Source organism: Zingiber officinale, chromosome 2A, assembly GCF_018446385.1.
Source record: "Zingiber officinale cultivar Zhangliang chromosome 2A, Zo_v1.1, whole genome shotgun sequence".
Classification (NCBI taxonomy): Eukaryota; Viridiplantae; Streptophyta; class Magnoliopsida; order Zingiberales; family Zingiberaceae; genus Zingiber; species Zingiber officinale.
The window spans coordinates 118,794,163-118,812,893 of NC_055988.1; the positions used below are offsets into that span (position 1 = coordinate 118,794,163).

Consider the following 18,731-nt stretch of genomic DNA (forward strand, 5'->3'; position numbering starts at 1 on the left):
GCCACTCCAACCACTCCGGCGAGCCGCCACCGCCAGCTTCCTCATCCTCGTAATCTTCATATATAACCTCAAGCCGTCTGTCAAGGCGGCCCCATTCCCCGTCTCTGTCACAAATGTTCAACTTTGGATGGCTATGGAAGGCCTCCCTCTTGCATTCAATCATAGATTCCTGGTGAAGCAGCGCGAGAGCGTCGTCGTCGTCGTCTGGAACGACTGCGGCGATGGGAATCTCGATCGGCGGAGATCCGAACCGGAAGAAGACAGAGAGAAGGAGAACGGTGGATATGGGGACAGGGGAGAAGAGGAGAGTAAGAAGCGGCCGAGGAAGGTAGAGAGCTGCGAGGAGGGCGGCGGCCGTGATGACGGAGAAGAGTGAGTGGGAACAGCCGGCAGTGAAGAAAAGGTGACATCTTGAGAAGAAAGCAGGGGACTCTGCTTTTTCTGCCTCCATTGCCAATCAAAAAGCTCCAACCTTTAGCTCAACACTTCAGAAAAACTTTATCTTTCATTTGATAGCTGAATTAGATCAAGTGGAGACTACAGACAGTCTTGGAGTTGAACAATAATGGAAAAACAATGGTTGTCGAGTCATGATCTGTATCTGATACTGCGAGATTAAAAGCAACCACATGCATTGCATCGTCCCTTTGGGATTCGCGCACTGTGACAGATAGAGATTCATTTATTCTGTCGATATGCTGTTCTACCGCAAGTATTTAAGTGACCAAACTTAATAGCAGATGATGTTGAGCAATAGGAGTTTGATAGGGAAATGTTCAGTAACAAGTATGACAGTTATAGGTTACATAAGAAGTTTAAAGAATAACTACAGAAATCATATAAATGACCAATAAATTAAAGGTTTCCAACCCTTTCAAAGGAATTCTAATCTCTTCCAATGTCCTATTACTACACATCTGTGTGTGGCTTGGCTTGCACTGTGCTCAGCACCCATGCCACTATCTTTAATGTGCATGGTAGGAGAAAGATGCATCAGTTTCAGGTCAGAGAAAGGGACATCTTCAAGAATTATACTTTATTATAATCTTTTGAGTACATTACATCACATGAGATGATTCTTCTACATACATTACTAATATTAACATAAGTTACAGAGAGCCAATCCTCTTCAATGAAAGAGTTGAAGATGGCTTGCGAATATAAATAACTACATGTCTTCACAAAACACAGGATGAACTAACAAGTATCAATGTAGAATCTAAACTAGGAAAACAATCCCTGTGTATACTAGAACTACGAACTGTACACCGACAAAAACACTATTCATCCTCTGATGAAGTGAAAAGAGCTGTGGCAATACTTGAAAGCTTTGAGCCATCAAGCCTTGATTTCGCAATCCTTTGTTGCTTAGGCGCATTCGGAGTCTCTTGGCGATCGTCGGTCTCATCCCGAAAGACAGGATTTGAGATTGGAGTGGCAAAAGCAAAATGTAACTCTTTGGCCACTGATGTCTGAATCAAAAATACCCAAAACAAGTCAGCAAATTGAGATAAAATATCAGTAGACATAATAGATGAAACTTACAGCTGCATTCACTGTCTTGGATACCAAGAGTAGTCGCTTCAAGTCTCTGTGCTCGACCTTGCATAATATTGTTACCTGCAAGCAGAAGCATAACATGTTTCTAAAAAGCTAGAAATTGAGAGAGAATAATAATATTGTAATTCTTGAGCATCAGGTGAGGAAAAAAGTACCAAAACATCTTGGGGCAAGTTCTCCAATCGATTTGTTTTCCCTAATCTTGATCTTCCACAGAGCTTCACGGGAGATGCAAAATTGAGCAAGTTCACAGAGTTGGATAATGCAACTCTTTTTCTCCTCAATGTGTTGTTGCTATGGACAAATTTCAAGATAGTCGAAACTGATTCTTGGTGATGAACATTTCCTAGTGCCATCTTTTGCTGCAGTGCCCACTCTGAACTATTCAATAGAAAGAACCCTAAAAATGCAAGGAAAAAATACAGTTATAAAAAACTTCAGAGGTGCACAAAGAAAATAAACAAAACTACTGTGACGACTGATGGATGTCAAATAGCCTTAATGAATGAGAACGATGAATGCTGAAGTCGAAGTTACCTTTCGGAACTCAACCTTTTGCTCATCAGCTGTTCAACTTCAGTAGCCCTGAGTAAACCCTCCTCTCATGTATTTATATGCAGATAAAGAAGGAAAAATTTTAGAATTTACGAAAATAAAAATCATGTCTATGTTTTTCTGGAATGTGCTGGAATCGCCGCCGAGATTAAAGTTTCGTTTTCCCGCCTTGAAACCGCGTGACCACTGGTCGGCCGTCGCACGTGGCAAGATCAGGACGGTGGGAAAACTAGCCGTTGGGTCGGGCGTCGGGACTCGGTAGGTACATTTGATTTGCGACGTGGCGATGAGGTCGGTGGATGGCGGCGCCGGCCCCGGTTGTCAGCGGAAGATTCTGGAATGAGATTTGCACCGCCTTCCGTGGTTACTCAATTTCATTACTTCAGAAAAGTTAATCTGTAATTAATTAATGATGATGATTACAATTTAATTCCGTAGTAAAGGGTTTGAATGTGAGAAATAATTAAGTGGATTAAAATGGAAGGATACAATTTGGTTCACGGAATAATCGATGTTATTGTTTACACATGGATTTATTAGCAGCATCCTTCGCCATGTCGATCGCTACTTCCTCTCGTTCTTGGAGTAGAAGCGGAGCACCACGTAGAAGCAGATCCTGTAGAGGACGCCCCAAGCCAGCAGTATGGCGACGTCGCCCCACACGCTTTCCATCGTTATGTCCATCGTCTTCAGGACATCCTCCCCGATCAGAGGGCACACCGCCGGCAAGATGCCCTCCCGCTCGTGCCGCTCGCTGTACTTGACATCGCCCAACGGCCCGGTGGATAGCTCGGCGAAGTCGCCGGTGTAGCATAGCTCGTTCTTGAACTCGTTCGTCAGCAGCGCCTCGAACGGGTACTTGATCGCCGAGATGTAGTGGAGCCACCGCCAGTACACCGGGATCTGCGTCCGCTTCAGGAAAAACCCACAGGTGAGGAAGAAGAGCGCCGTGGTGGCGATGACCACGGCGTAGCCGGTGATGTAGCTGGGCACCAGCGCGCTCACCAGCATCACGTAGGAGTTGGTGGTGATGAGCGACGCGTAGAGGATGATCCAGAAGTAGAGCACGCTGCTGTTGAGCCTCAGCATCAGGCGCGTGATGATGGCGAAGGTGAAGCCTTGCACTGCGAAAAAGGGCAGGTACACCAGCAGCGTCGACATCACGTACGACGACGCGCGGTAGGCGTTGTGCGACGTCTCGCGGATGAAGATGAACCGCTCTTGGATGAACGTCGGCACAGCATCGTTGGAGGAGAAGAACACGAGGCAGACCGCAAAGATGTAGAAGTTGAGAAGCCGGTTGATCGTCGTGAAGTCGTGACCGTTGAGCCGGTGGAACAGAGTGGAGAGAATGAGGGCCATCACCGTCAGCACGATCTCGCGCGACAGGAACAATTCCGGCGTGCGCACCACGTTGAGCGCTGTGCGATGAGACAGCACCATCACCTCCCGGAACCACGGGTTCGCGAACTTGGAGCCCTCGTCGGCATCGAGCACCTCCTCCACCTCGTATTCGTACACCGGCGGAGGCGCGGCGACGAAAATAGGGGTCTTTGGGGGAGGCAGGGGCGAGGGGACGTGGGGCGTTCTGGGATGACTGGGGTAGCGGTACTGCCCGGCGAAGGGTGTCTTGGAGGGTGTGCGGCCGGGAGTCGGTGCCGGAGTCCAGTTGGGGAGCCGGCGGGGCGTGTTGGTGATGCCGTGGTAGAGCCACACCGAGAAGTCCTTGTAGAACTGCGAGGCCAACCTGGGGTTGTACACGCTGCTGTGAAGCGGGGTCGCCGCCACCTTCTTCCTCTCCCGTGAGTTATCGAATTCCACCTCGTCGTCCTCCTCGTCGTAATCGTAGGACACGTAGGAATGATTCGGGTTCCCGCGCGGTGTGGCGCCGGCAGTGGTGGAGAACTGGTCGCTGCGCAGGACGATTTGGCGAGGCGTGCGGCGGCTCGACTGTTGGAACGGCGTCCGCGGCGTCCTGGGAATCGGAGTGCGCGCTGCCAGGTTGGGCTTGAGACCGTCGCGCTGGTACAGAACCAAAGGATCAAGCCCGAGATGGGAGTCATCGTACTCCTTGATCACGTCAAGCAAGTACTCGATCACGTTCTCTCCCTCGGGGACTTTGCGGCCGAATCCGGCGAGGTGCGCCGGCAGAGCCGTGGGGCTGCCAAGGTAGATCAATCTCCCCCTGTATCAAAATTAATACACTTGATCCTCAGTAATTTTCCATAAATTCTACTCGAGAGCTTCGCGATTCCAATTAAGTAACCTTGCGAGGACGACGATTCGATCGAGAAGCATTTGGATTCGGAAAGAAGGCTGATGAATGGTCATTAGAACTATGCTGCCTCCTTTTGCGATTTCCTTCACCTTCTCCACGACGCTGTAAGCGCTGGAGGAGTCGAGACCTGAGGTGGGCTCATCAAGGAATAACAGAGACGGTTTGTGGATGATGTCGATCCCGATCGACACCCTCCGCCGCTCGCCACCGGAAACGCCGCGCCGTCCTTCGTCGCCTATGTAAGTATGCGCGGCCGTCTGTATGCATACAAGGCACCGTTTGATCCATTGATGACCTTGTTAATTCCAAATTAGGAAAACACTGCCTAGTGTCATTGATTACCTGAAGACCAAGTTGGTGAAGGAGCTCCGAGACTCTTCCTCTCTTCTCGATCTTGGAAATGGAAGGAGAGAGCCTGACCTCGGCGGCGAACATGAACGTCTCCATCACCGTTAGCATGGGGAAGAGCTGGTCATCTTGCATCACGTAGGATGAAACCTTCTTGATGTAGCTGGTCGTCACCTGCTCAAATCAATCTTTATTATATCGATTGTTTTGGATTCCGAGGAGGCGATGAGACTCACCGGTTTTCCGTCAACGCTAACGGAGCCTTCGAGGCTACCCTGCGCGATCCTGCCGGCCAACGCATCGAGGAAAGTGGACTTGCCGGCGCCGCTGGGACCTATGATGGCCGTGACTTGGCCGCGGAGGGCTTGCCCGGAGATATTGTTGAGCAGGTAAGCCTCCTTTTTGATCCACACGCCGTCCTTCTTCTGCTTCTTGATCACGCTGTAAGACAGGTCCTGGAACTCGAGTCCCTGGCCAGGGAAGCTCCCCGCCGGCTGAGGGGGCGCGTTCCCGAGGCCGCCGACTCCCGACGGCACGTCCTGGTCAAGGAGGCTCTCAAGGCTCCTATTGCCGTCTCTCCTATGGCGGCGTTGATCCATTAATTTCTCACCGGGGAGATACTGTTACTCTCTAATATCGATCTAGTGCTCCCTCGACTCCGTTTTCTCTCCTTGGTTTGCTTCGTTTAAAGGGCGTGCATTGTTTTTGGCAGCCTCGACATGGCGATACTTCTGATGCGGGGGGATGGCGACAAGGGAATCCTTGAATAAATTCCCATGCTCTTTGGATTTGCTGTTTCTTCGAGCTTTGGTGCTTCAGAAAAATTTGGCGTCAGTTTTGACGTTGGCATTGACGATATTAATACATGAAATCAAACTTTAAAAGCAAAATGCAACAAGACTCCTTTGCAACGAGACTATCATCTAAAGAGTTATGTCGATGGAAATGCTTCAATCCAAGAAGTTTAGTTTAAATAATTTTGGTCAATAATTGCATCTAAGCAGAGATTATGGAGAACATGATTGAATGCTTTTATTTTAGAAGCCCATCGCCATGGTGGACTTGGTGGAGCGTTCCATTCTGATTTTTTTTAAAAAAAAAAAAAATTATTCTCATTTCTTTTTCCTTTTGCTCTGAAAAAGTGCAATCCTTTACAGAATATATTTGATTAAATTCCAATGCTGCGTTCCTAGACTCTGCACCTTCGCCTTCCGATCAAAATGCATCAATTCTGCTGCTTCTGTTTCTTCTTCTTTCTCTACCTTTTCTCTTCGACGACGATCGCTTCTTTCGACGATTACACTGCCTTCGTCTACGTCGGCTGCTCGCAGTCAAAGCGCATCGTTGAGTCTCCCTACAACACCAACGTTGAATCCCTTTTCGCCTCCCTCGCCAACGCCGCCGCCATCTCCTCCTACGAATCCTTCACCTGCACCGCCGCCTCCGCCGCCAACCCCGCCTACGGACTCTTCCAGTGCCGCACCGACCTCGCCGTCGCCTACTGCGCCTCCTGCGTCCGCTCTGCCATCGATCAGCTCTCCTCCCTCTGCCCCGGCGCCACCGGCGCCGCCGTTCAGCTGAAGGGCTGCCTCATCCGCTACGCCGACGACGCCTTCCTCGGAAAGCTCGAGACCAACCTTCTGTTCAAAAAGTGCGGGGCGCCGGCCAGCGACGCCAGCTCCGCATCTCTCCTCGGCATGCGCGACGCCGCCTTCGACGACCTCTCATCCGGCGGGGGGAGCTACAGGGTCGGCGCCGCGGGGCGCGTGCGGGCGCTGGCCCTATGCGTGGGGGACCTGACCGGGAAGCAGTGCGGCGATTGCGTGGCGGCGGCGCTTGCTGAACTCAAGGACGCCTGCGGCGTCACCGACGGCGGAGACGCGTACCTGGGCAAGTGCTACGCTAGTTACTGGTCCGATGGGGCATACGCTTTAGGGCAGTCCCGCAGTAAGCGGCCTTACGATGACCGAAGGTGGTCCGATCTTTTTCTCCTTTGCTTTGCACATTTAGTCACTTTAATCTTCGCTTAAGATGAATGCTAAACCATGATTAGTTGTCGCAGAATGACTAGTTAAGTGTGCATCTTATGTTTCTAATTATTGTAAGTTTAAATGTGCATATTAATCTAAAAATTAAGCAACTTTTCTCTCCCGCACACCTTAGCCGCTAAGTTATTGTCTCACTTCACTTTTGCTTTTGTGAGAATTTGTAATGCTCTCTAACAAAAAGTTGGCAACAAAGTTAAGAATAAAGCTACTTTATTCTCAAAGATGAAATCATTCAAGGGTAACACATCGTTATGAATCTACTTTAGATCGATATCTTGTTGGATATGAACGAGAATAGTGACATATTGTTAGTATTCATGCAAATTAATGAGTAAGATTAATTCTTATCGTTATTGACCTTTCTCCAAATTAAATACACTGTCGTAATTTAAAATCAAAAATACCTTTTCAAAATTCTTTAAATTTTTTCTAAGAATAACTATTCCTATATTCTACAGCACAAGAATATGGATCAAAAACGTTTTGCAAAAATTTATCCAGGTTAATGTTTGGATCGGATAACAACTAGACCACACTGGTTCAACTAATGAACCAGTGACTCCACGCGGTTCGGTTCGGTTCGGTTTCCAAGTATTTGAATGAAACAACCCAGATATGGCGTGCACGTGCAGTGTCCGTGTGATAGGGAGTCCGTACCATTTCCAGTTTTCCATGTTGCCAGCCGATATAGAGGGCGGGAAGAAGCCGCCGATACCTAAATCTCTAGTCGAACTTCACTTCGCCTGGAGGCTGGAGCTGAACCATGGCCGGCGGTGAATCGCAGAAGCAATTTCTCGCTCTCATCCGTAACTTCGCCTCCGAAAAATCCCAAGACGGTTTCTCTCTCTCTCTCTCCGTTATCCTGCTTCACTGATTCTCTCGCTCAATCGGTGTCTTCGCATCTCAGAACACAGGGTGTCGGATCTGAGGAAGCGATTCGCCCACCTACAGGGCGAACTGACCGCCGCGAACGCTGATCTTGAGGAATTGAAGGAGTCGAAGGAGGCGGCTGAGCAGGAGCTCAAGGGGGTGCAGTTCCAACTCTCCATGATTGATGCCTCGATCCAAGCGCAGGAGGTGCCTCTTTTAATCTTCGAGGTCGTGCGTTGATCTTTTATGCCAAGATCTAATAGGACGCCTTTTTGGCAGGCTCGGATCGGTCTGCTGCAGGAGGAGATACTGAAATTACGTTCCAATGTGGATGCACTCAAGGTCGGAGCCGGACTCATTCTCTCATGAACTTTAGTTGGTTTATTCAAACCGTAACGTAGTTATTTATTCTTATCGTTCTGCCTGACGGTGTAAAATAGAGTGAAGAGGGGGCTGACCGGTAATACCATTTTCATGTCATTTTGTGTGTGTTTTATATACCAAGGGATGTATGACGGGGAACTGAATCACACATTTTTCTGAGACAGGGACGAGTTCATTAAGGCAATGTGCGAGCTGAACAAGAAGATAAGGTTTGCTAAATCTCGTTACTTTTTTTTTTTTTATCGATACTTGTATTTTATCTTTCGGCCCAAATTTCTTTAGGCATAGGTGGATGGAGCGGAGAGATTTCATACTGCACATAGATTTCTAAAAACCTTTGAAATTTTTTCTTGCCCCCTGCTTATCTGACATTATTTAGCAGTCACAATCAGATTGCGTTGTCACTTGTAACAAATGACCCTGCCGCAAATTGGTCAATCTGGATTAACACAAGAGAAGTCATGTTGTATTGGAACGAGTGGGTTGGAATTGTTAATATTTCTTGCTGAAAAGTAATAATTGTAACAATGCTTAAAATGCACAGTTTTTCTTTTTCTCAATGCTCTCTGTGATGTTGTAGTTCTAAAATGGTCATTTCAAGACCTCCTCTTTTGATACTGATTTATTCATGATAATAATTCTAGTTCATATAATGGAACTTGTTCAGGCATTTGCAAGAGATGATTGCGAATGCTTTTCTAGATGAGCATGATGGACCATATTCAAAAGAAAATGGCAAGTGGCTTTGATTTACCATACTCATGGATTTTCTATCATTGTGATTTTAAGTCATAACATGTATCTTCTTTGATTCCATGATTTATTGGTGAATCCTGTTATGGTATTCATTGTTTTTGTGAGGTGTCTAAGTTTGAGCTTCTATAGCAACATTTAGTACCTCTTATGCCAATTAATGTGTACAATATTGACAAATAAAAAATTTACATGAAGTTGCTATCAACTCATGTTTTAATTTATTAAAGTTCTGCTCATTCTTCTCTGTGAAAATGTGTCATTAGTTTCATGGTAGATGTAATTCTTTTTCTCCACAGTTTTTCAAAAATTTCAAATGTGTATGGTTAAGTTAGCTATCTATTTTATTTGTTTCCTTAACCATTAGCTCATCATCTTTGCATCATGAGAAGAACTAAAAGTAAATACTTACTGAAATGAATAGTGGAACTAATGGGACTATGGCACTGTTTGAACTTTGTACTTCATTGAGGACCCTAATAATGTACTTTGTTAGAGGATAATTTTCTATATTAGAAATTTTAAAGTTTAGATTAGAAAATGAAGTTTCCATAAACTATGATCATCAGGAAGTCATTTTGTCCCAATTACATTGAGCTCTATGCAAGACAGGTTTCATTAAACTATCATTTATTGAATATATTAGTGGATTTAGACTTTGCTTATCATGCATAATCTTCCAATGAATTAATATATGCTTTGCAACTTGCTCCTAATGTTTACTAACATGATTTATTGAAGTCATCTTTCAGAATTGAGCACTCACTAGATAAAAGAATCTAGCCTTATGGATTCTCTAACGATTTGCTAGCTATCCTAAATTACTCAGCTTTACAGTAGAACACTATAGCTTAACCCCTGATGAAATAAGTGATTTAGCATCCTTTAGCCATGTTGATAATTAAACCTCTTTTCTTAACTTTCAAGGGCTGGTATTTGATTGTTCTTTTATCTCTCTTTCCTTCTAGCGGCGTCAGATGTTGATTATTTGCTAGGGTATATAAGTGTATTATATAGAGAGTTTACCTAAAACTTGGTTTCATTCCTATGTACTGTAATGACTAAGGTACAAGAAATGAATTTGCATTTTTCTATAGTGATGCAGATTTCTTTTTGACTAAATAGAGGTTTGTAATGATCATATACAGTTAACTTTTGCTAAGTTGCTCTTTAATCTAAATCTTGTATGCCTTCAAACAGACAAAATAGTTTCTAAATCCGAAGTATCCGACAAGCAAGAGATGCTGAAACTAAAAGGTATTGAAGATAATATTGCTCATCTCAAAGATCAGATGCAAAAGTTGGAAGCAGAATATCAGAAGGAACAACACAATTATAGCAAGGTTAGTTTCGATTTCTTTAATTTTGCATGTACTTCAATTCCCATGTTTCAGAAATATAGAATTTAAAGTTCTTTGTTTTATGTCTTTTAATCTGCATTTAGACTTAACCTGTTTCTTAGTCCTAGGAAATTTTAAATATTTTTATTCTTTCCATTTGTCTAAAATGTCTTTGGCAATTGTGCTCTGGGAATCTGAGTGCTCTTTGTAGATGGATCTCTATGCGGTGGATGCTCTACATTCAGATAACCTGAATGTTTCCATGTAATTTGATCTTCCTCTAAGTGCAAGGGAAATAGATGCATCTTCAGTTTATTCATACCCTATTGCTAAATAATCAGTGATAGTTTTCGTAGTGGTATACTATTTTGCAGTTATGTCACAGCTGACAACAAACATCATCTATGTTAGTATAGACGTTGTAGAACTTGAATTTGTTGCATGGCGATCTATACATTACATGCCAAAAATCAAAGAATTATTTGTTCTATTACTTTTGTGATTGTACCAGCACAATATGATGATTTCATTGTTTTTAGTTGATGATGTGTGCGTTTGGCTTGGCATTTCATTCAGCATATTTGTAAATACTGATTTGATTGATTGTTGGGGTAGGAAGTAGATTATAATTATGATTAATATACCTTTTATATTTGGACTTTTAATCTATTCCTCTTGTACTTATGTTGGACACCCACACTTTAACACCAACACTCTGAGTTGGACAAGGTCTTCTCTATTACATGTTTTAAGAAAATATAAAAAATGCAGTGTCTAACCTTGGATTCAAGCATTGCGTTCAATGCGTGTGTACACTCAACTTCGAGTATTTCAATAATTCTGCTACCTTTGCTGCTGGATATAGCATATAAATATTTTTAATATAAACTTTGTATTGCACATATTAGCTAAATTAGTTATCTTTTCAAAGTATCATTACTGGGATCAAGATGTGAAAAATAGTAGCATAGTAGCTTCCACTCGCACATTGCTTTTAGCATATTATGTGACAATGTGTGTAAGCTTGCTTCTAGAGTCCTAAAGTAATTATGCAGCTGCATAATGATTTATAAGTTATTCTATTTTTCATTTTAGAAAGTGAAATTCTATTCATTTTCTAACTCCGCGCATGATCTCTGCTGTAATGACTTGACAAAATCGTTTATAATAAGATTGTAGTCTTCTATATCAATTTTCTGCCTCCAAGTATGTTATATACAGATGATTTTTTTTTTTTATTTACTTTTGGTTTGCTTGAAGTTGATGATCCTGTTTGTTTTATATTATCCTGTCCACTGAGCTAGGCCCTCCATTTCTTTCCATCTGTTGTAGGATTTGATGAGTAATGGAATTACTAACCATTTGCTGGTATCCACATTCGTGCAGGCTTGTGAAGGGCTTGCCCATGCTGAAAGAAGATGGTTTCTCATGTCGGCTATCATGGAAGAAACAAAACAGCTGCAAGAACTAGCAGAATATCCTTTCGCACATATGAATCAAATTTTAAAAAAAATGCAATAATAATTTCAAAAATCTTTTTTCACAATTGTGGCATTAACTAGGAACAAGCGGACACCTGAACTGGAAAAGGTAGTTGCTTCTCTCGGGGAAGACATGGCAAGGAAGTGCACTTGCCCCAGTTGTGGATTAAACAACATCGAAGATGGAGCAATGGAAGGACCCGAAGCGATCGAAACTAGCTAAATTTACCCTTTTTGTTTAGGTGGCAACTGGTTCGAAAACTTTGGTAAGGTATAACGTTCATCTTTCTATAAGCAGCGAGAAAGAACGAAAATGGCCAAACTTGCACTCATGAGCGAGAAACTTCTATAGTTCTCTGCTCTCTCTAAGTGTTTCAAGGTGATTTTCCTCTTTGTTTTTTCTCTGCTTCAGAGACTCCAACTGAAACAATCTATGCGAAAAAAAATAAAAATAAAAAAGATACTAAACCAACTCTTACTCTATTCGTTCCTTCATTCTTTAGCCGACATGTAAAGTATACTTAACTGCATAATCAAATACTTCATTCTCAATGTAGCAAGCCTTGCACATACCTACTAATGATCAACAAGATAGACACATTTCCTGAATTCTTTTTAGAAAAAAAAAATAGTTGAAGAACTCGAAAGAATTCGATGGATGAATGGAGCAGAGCCCCATTAGAAGGCCCGGCCCAATTGCAGCGCCGTCACAACCCTCCGAAGAGCAAGAAGAGGAGCATGAGAGCCATAGCGAAGGGTTTTGTCAATGCCATGAGCCTCCGTTCCAAGCTATCTGCTTTCCTCAAGAAAGCCACTGCTTTTGCCGGCGCCTCTGCCGGAGCATCCAGTACCTCTGCGGCAGCTGCCTCCCCTTCTTCTCAGAATAGGCGGTTCTCATCCTCCACCGACATGGCCGATGGCTCCGTGAGGACGCTTCGCACCCGGCTCTGCGTCATCGGGAGTGGCCCCGCCGCCCACACGGCGGCGATTTACGCTGCCCGGGCGGAGCTCAAGCCTGTCCTCTTCGAGGGATGGATGGCCAACGACATCGCCCCCGGCGGCCAGCTTACCACCACCACCGACGTCGAGAACTTCCCAGGGTTTCCTGAGGGGATCATGGGGCACGAGCTCATGGACCGGTGCCGCGCGCAGTCTGTCCGCTTTGGAACTGAGATCCTCACAGAGACCGTGACCAAAGTCGACCTGAGCGTCCGCCCCTTTCGTGTTTTCTCCTCCTCCACCGCTGTCGAGGCGGACGCTGTTGTTGTCGCCACTGGCGCCGTCGCACGTCGGCTTCACTTTCCGGGGGGAGAGGAGTTCTGGAACAAGGGAATATCTGCTTGCGCGGTCTGCGACGGGGCAGCACCTCTCTTTCGGAATCACCCCATCGCAGTGATCGGTGGCGGAGACTCAGCTATGGAAGAAGCCAACTTCCTGACCAAGTACGGATCCAAAGTCTACATTGTGCACCGCCGGGACGCTTTCAGGGCGTCGAAGATCATGCAGGCGAGGGCGCTCGGAAACCCAAAGATTCAGGTGCTGTGGGACTCAGAGGTAGTGGAGGCCTACGGGGAGAACCAGGGAACTCTCTCTGGCGTGAAGGTGAGGAACGTGGTCAGTGGAGAGGTCTCTGACCTCAAGGTCTCTGGTCTCTTTTTCGCAATAGGCCATGAGCCAGCCACCAAGTTCCTTGAAGGGCAGCTGGAACTGGGATCCGATGGGTACATTGTAACAAAGCCGGGGACGACTCACACCAGCGTGAAGGGTGTCTTTGCTGCAGGGGACGTGCAAGATAAGAAGTACCGGCAGGCCATCACAGCTGCTGGATCAGGTGAACTATTCTTTGCTTTTGTCTCACTTCAATTATATTAATTCAAACACACGAAAAGTTTAATTAACCTGCTGAAGGAACACCAATGAGCATTGGCTTGATATTCATTCCCGATTGCATTGTTGATAGGGACAAGAAATGTATTTATGCATGTCACAACTTTTTATTGTTCCTTCACCGAGATGTTCTTATATTTTGCGTGCTCCTTGTACTTTCTCTTAGGTTGGTCATAGTAGATTGACTATGAAGACTTATTTTTACTGTCTCATTGAATCTCATAAGAGTTTGACATTGAAAAGCTTTACTATGTAGCAATAACCTTATTATATCATATAGGTTTCGTGGTTATATTTTCTCAATGATTTGTGTAAGACAACTAACCTTATTCTACAGAACAATTGGTTAACAAATTGCAGCAATTCCTCTAAAACTTGAATTTTATTATCTATAGTACACAAATTAGCCATTGAAATTGTACATCAAGCAATTTCTGTAAAGAACTAGGGCGCTAAACACGTAGAAAGCGCAGCGGAAAACATCTAATTCCTATCAGAAGATCCATGCGAAGGAAGAAACATATACTAAGTTTTAACATGATAGGGAGTTGTACCTTTGATGCGTGTACTCGATCTCCCGACAGCTAGGATCTCAGCACGATTATGTGTTTGTGCCTCTTTCAGTATCCACACGAACACAAGAAAATGGAGAAGACCAACACTTAAGGTTGTGCTAGCAACCCTCTAATAGATTTCGACCAAAGAAAGAGAGGAGAAGAAGAAGAATGAATTCACACTCAAAAAAAAAAATGCTTTTGTATTTCATCTAATGAAAATACTTAATGAGCATGAATTCACTTAATGAGACTTAATGAGCATTAACATTCCATTAAGACCATTTTTGAACTTTTCATTTTCGAATTCAATTTCAAAATTGAATGAATTTCGAAATTAACTCTTCTAATGTTTCATTAATCTCCATTAATCCTCTTTAGTGAATGAATTCACTTGAGTCTAACTCAAGTCTAATTCGGATTAGATTGAATCCATATGATTGGATTCACTTGAGTTTAACTCAATGATTCTAATCCGAATGTGTCAATCATCTCATAATTGACTCTTAGAGTTAATACTAACAATTTCTTCCCACAAGTAGCACACAGATGATGGCAATGGCAAAAGAAATAAAGCGTCAGTCAAAGCATTATCATCAGGAAGCCATATTTGTTCCAACAAGTTAAAGTTTGCTGCATGAATTTTATCTTCACTGGACTATATGTAAGGTTATATCGCAACTAATAATTAATTCAACCATTTTTTTACTACATCAATTAGAGTATATGGATGCTTTTTAGCCTTGTTTTTGGATTTTAAGTTTCTCATTCTATATACTCTTTCCTAAGCCAGCTAAAATTTTAAACATACACCATGTTTTTGTCTTCATGTGGATTGATTGTCACATTATATATATACTCCACACAACTTACCCTGCACAACTGTGGGTGATATTCAACATGGATGCTTGGATGCTCTTATGCGGCCTTTACTCATTTTTTTTATTTCCTTCTCTCATCTACATGCAACTTTTTTCTCTCTTTTGTATGCAAGTATCTCTCTTACATGCAAGCCAGCACCATGGTGTTGGTCTTTAAAACTACCACCAACTGGTGCTGGTCTTTCAAGTTGGTGGTGCTAGTCATCGAGACCAGCACCAACGTAATTTTTGATTTACACAATTACACCTCAAATATCATTTTACCAAAAATGTTCCTATATATATATATATATATCATTTTACCAAATGTTCTTATGCCTTGGTGATAGTTTTGTTTTATCCTCTCTTACGTGTTTATCAAGGCTTAGGAAGTTGATCTTTAATTTCATATGATGGTTTATCCTTTGGTCACTTTGGCCAAACTTTGAATTCTCCCAAAACATCCTAGTGGTTTTGAGTTCAATTAACTCCCCTAGACTTCAAATTGGAATGATTAAATGTGTTGGCATGTTGGTTTGCCAGTCTTGTCCTTTTCTTTTGACCAATATCAGTTACTAAAGATCGTTATAACTTTTCCCAAAGGGTAAAAGTAAATTGAATGCTGGTTTATACATTTTAGAAAGTGAGTCTTGACAAGATTTGAGGTGTAATTGTGTAAATCGAAAACTACTATTGTATTTGGTTCAACCAATTTGCCAATGCTGCTTTATTATTCCTGGATAATCAATTAGCATAGCACTTACTAATACATTTATAGATATACCTCACAACTCTGGTAAACAAATGTTGCAGTTGAATGCAATAAAATGTTTTTTACATGCAAGAATTGAGATTTCCACTCTGTGTAGCACATCCCTTGGATCGTTTAGCATCAGAGGCAAACCTCTAGCTATTGTAGTGAACCTACCTTGGTTGGAATTAGAGGAGGAAAAGTCACGCTGAGGAGAAGAATATGGGATGAAAGAAGGAAGAAGAGGAAAAGGAAGAAGAGTGGTGGCAACACATAGCTTTTTGTACACACTTAAGAGAGTAATATGAGAAGAATGTAGGATTTTTTAACACACCTTGAGGAACTATTTTCCCCCTTTAAATCAACTCCACACTGATGCTGATGCAGTGCTATTCTTAAAATTCAACAGGTTGCATGGCTGCTTTGGATGCGGAACATTATTTGCAGGAGGTTGGAGCTCAGGAGCCAAACACTGAATGACTATCTTCAGATGCCCTGAAACAATCTCCAAAGATACTTATTTTCAGCCAGAAAGGAAAGCTTCGAAGAGCAGTAAGATTGTTTGAAAATGAACTTTTCAATTGTCATATTTGGATTATATTGGTACATTCTCACACTGTGTTAAAGGTGTCGATTTCATGCACTAAAACGCATTCCCTGTGCATCTCGGAATGAATATTCATTTAATTTGCAGTGAAATTCAAGTGTTTGATTATGCTCAGTGGGAAGAATTGACATTCGATGAATCATTCATGATGTTAAAAAAAAGCATCCTTACAGTTTATCGCAAATTATTGTCGTTAAGAGCTGGAGAAAAATGACAACTAGCGGGTCAAAGAAAGAAAATGGAAATAGAGAAATTAGGCTGGTTAAGTTTCCCCTTTAATCAAGAACAGGCAGCATTTGACGAAGCAACGAAGCTTTGAGCAGGTGCGATTGGACTTTGCGACTTGGAAGCGACCACAATATCATAATCACATGCATGTTGAACGAGTAAATGACAAACATAACTGCCACTTTTTCCATTTAGCTTTCTTTGATTTTGACTATCCTCCGTTCCTCTTCCTCCATAACTCGGAGGAGGGGGAGGAGGACGAGGAGGAGGAGAGAAAACAGCAGAGGTTTAATGATTCTTTGTTATTGTCCCTCATGGGCTACTCAAAATGCAGGCAATCGGCATTAAAGGCAATGTTGCAGCTTCAACACTTGCATGCAAAACAGGCGCCATCTTTGACATGATGAACTACTCCAATACATTGATAAATTAATCGATCGCCAATGTGAAATTAAACGAGGGAATCACGGCAGGAGAGGAAGTGGCTAGGAATTGATTGGACTCTTTGCTGGAATCAGAACGGTGGCCGGATGCTGCCGCCTCCGCCGCTGCCGCCGCCGCCCCAACCGGAGTCAAATCCGTCGCCTTGGCCCTGAAGCTGATAGCTTCCTCCCAGATTGTAGAAAGGGACGCCGGCCGTCGCGCCTCCGCCTTCGCCGGTGACGGCTCCTGGCGACTGCAGCCCGCCGACGCCTTGTTGCTGTCCCCCCTCCGCCGCCGCCGCTGCCTCCTCCTCGCCTTCCAGAGGAAGCCGCTCGTACATCGCATTGGAGAACGACGCCGCCATCAGCACCACCGTCCCCACGGCCATCAGCGGGCCCACCACGCTCCCTCCCATCACCTGCCCCTGGCCTCCCGACAGAAACACGGTGAGGCCGCCAGCGCCAGGCGGGGCCGGGGGCGGCAGGACTGTCCCCGTCAACGAGAGGATCTCAAACCGCCCCCGGAGGGTCGCCACCAAGCTCCCAGGCGGGGATGCTCCGGGCTGGCGCAGGACCACGTTGGCGACGGCGCCGCTGCCGCTGAGCACGGAGACGCCCCGGCCGCGGCGGCGCGCGTACTCGGTCACGCACTCCACCACGTCCGCGCCGGCGGCCACCTCCAGCACGTGCGAGTGGAGCGCGTTGGGACTGTCCTGCGTCACGATGATCGGCGGCCTCGGTTTGTTCTTTGAACCGAGGGGGCGCCCGCGGGGCCGACGGAGAGGGCCACCGGAGCCAGCGGCGGAGGAAGACGGTTGGTCGCCTTCTCCGTCGCCTTGGTCAGCCCCGGGGCTTTCCTCCGGCGACACCTTGGATTCCTCGTGCGGAGGGAGATGCGTGGAGGAGGACGCGGCCGGCGGTTGCGCTGGGCCAAGAAGGTGGTGGAGATACCCCGACGAAGATCCTCCACCTCCAGCACCACCCCCTCTGGAGTCCATTCCGGCCATAGCCGCCGCATCTACCCGTTCCCACCACTTGTTCGCCAGCTTCTCTGTTCTCCGTCGATCTTCTACCTAAAAATCACTCCTTTAATACCAAGAAATCCAAAAGATAAGATTTTTACCATCTCAAACCCATCCTATCAAAGAAAGATCTCGATCTCGTTTTCTATTCCTTCTTGACAAGATCGAGGCGAAATGGAGACGACGGAGAAGAAAGGAGAGAGTGAAAAGAGAAGTCGTCGCCAATGAGCAAGTGGCATCATCTGCTCTCGTTTAATATGAGATATATATACACTTTTTAATTAGCAAAAAAAATATGATATTTAATTAAGAAATTAATGCGGTAGAAAGAAGAAATAAATGGATTTGACCCTTTTTTTTTACTGTTACAGTTGAACGAAAACAAGAAACTTTTTTTACTATGAATTTTGGACAGAACTGCACATACTAATTAATTAAAGAGATTGTGTAAATTTTAATGCTGCTATCACGTCAAGAAAATAATTAATTAAGTTGATGGTGCAACAGCCAGCCAGATGATATGTTTAGGGTTTTATTTTATTTAGGACCAGGGGGGGGAATGGAGTTCGTGGGTTCATGTGGCACTTCACGACGGTCATGTGGACAACTTTGTCATTGGTAGGACAAACTATGTTTTCAAACCCTAGGTGGGTTCAACCGGTTCGGTCACGAACTTCGAAAGCGGTTCGATCAGTTTATTCAGTAGAGTTGAACCCATGGATTTGGTGCAAATTATATATATAATATTATTTTATTGATTAACTTTTGTATCTACTATTTGAC

At 44.3% G+C, this 18,731-nt stretch overlaps 6 protein-coding genes across 7 annotated transcripts; 3 read left to right on the forward strand and 3 right to left on the reverse strand.

The window, feature by feature from the left end:
- Positions 1-1,011: 1,011 nt before the first annotated feature.
- LOC122039938 (F-box protein At1g61340-like) lies at positions 1,012-2,215 on the reverse strand. The gene is made up of 4 exons (XM_042599350.1): positions 2,098-2,215; positions 1,716-1,960; positions 1,546-1,620; positions 1,012-1,472 (listed from the first exon to the last, which is right to left on the reverse strand). Exons 2-4 carry the CDS (start codon positions 1,914-1,916, stop codon positions 1,281-1,283), a joined length of 468 nt encoding a protein of 155 aa, XP_042455284.1. The 5' UTR covers positions 1,917-1,960; positions 2,098-2,215; the 3' UTR covers positions 1,012-1,280.
- Positions 2,216-2,470: 255 nt separating this feature from the next.
- On the reverse strand, positions 2,471-5,676 carry LOC122042083 (ABC transporter G family member STR-like). Its single transcript, XM_042602020.1, has 4 exons — positions 4,978-5,676; positions 4,736-4,915; positions 4,382-4,650; positions 2,471-4,300 (listed from the first exon to the last, which is right to left on the reverse strand). The coding sequence occupies exons 1-4, from the start codon at positions 5,338-5,340 to the stop codon at positions 2,680-2,682; spliced, it is 2,433 nt and encodes an 810-aa protein (XP_042457954.1). The 5' UTR covers positions 5,341-5,676; the 3' UTR covers positions 2,471-2,679.
- A 171-nt stretch (positions 5,677-5,847) lies between these two features.
- On the forward strand, positions 5,848-6,876 carry LOC122042084 (plasmodesmata-located protein 7-like). Its single transcript, XM_042602021.1, has one exon. It carries the CDS (start codon positions 5,962-5,964, stop codon positions 6,769-6,771), a length of 810 nt encoding a protein of 269 aa, XP_042457955.1. The 5' UTR covers positions 5,848-5,961; the 3' UTR covers positions 6,772-6,876.
- A 491-nt stretch (positions 6,877-7,367) lies between these two features.
- On the forward strand, positions 7,368-12,010 carry LOC122042087. Its single transcript, XM_042602025.1, has 9 exons — positions 7,368-7,625; positions 7,697-7,866; positions 7,939-8,001; positions 8,100-8,119; positions 8,208-8,252; positions 8,711-8,778; positions 9,997-10,139; positions 11,523-11,611; positions 11,705-12,010. The coding sequence occupies exons 1-9, from the start codon at positions 7,553-7,555 to the stop codon at positions 11,838-11,840; spliced, it is 807 nt and encodes a 268-aa protein (XP_042457959.1). The 5' UTR covers positions 7,368-7,552; the 3' UTR covers positions 11,841-12,010.
- A 138-nt stretch (positions 12,011-12,148) lies between these two features.
- Positions 12,149-16,390, forward strand: LOC122042085 (thioredoxin reductase NTRB-like). 2 transcript variants are annotated; one of them, XR_006129157.1, is made up of 3 exons: positions 12,149-13,448; positions 15,788-15,984; positions 16,079-16,390. XR_006129157.1 is itself a non-coding variant. In XM_042602023.1 (2 exons), the coding sequence occupies exons 1-2, from the start codon at positions 12,272-12,274 to the stop codon at positions 16,147-16,149; spliced, it is 1,248 nt and encodes a 415-aa protein (XP_042457957.1). In that variant the 5' UTR covers positions 12,149-12,271; the 3' UTR covers positions 16,150-16,390. The 2 variants fall into 2 exon arrangements, 1 of the variants encoding a protein (XP_042457957.1); XM_042602023.1 differs by lacking the exon at positions 15,788-15,984.
- Positions 16,391-16,670: 280 nt separating this feature from the next.
- On the reverse strand, positions 16,671-18,207 carry LOC122042086 (AT-hook motif nuclear-localized protein 25-like). Its single transcript, XM_042602024.1, has one exon. The coding sequence runs from the start codon at positions 17,931-17,933 to the stop codon at positions 17,019-17,021; it is 915 nt and encodes a 304-aa protein (XP_042457958.1). The 5' UTR covers positions 17,934-18,207; the 3' UTR covers positions 16,671-17,018.
- Positions 18,208-18,731: the final 524 nt, after the last annotated feature.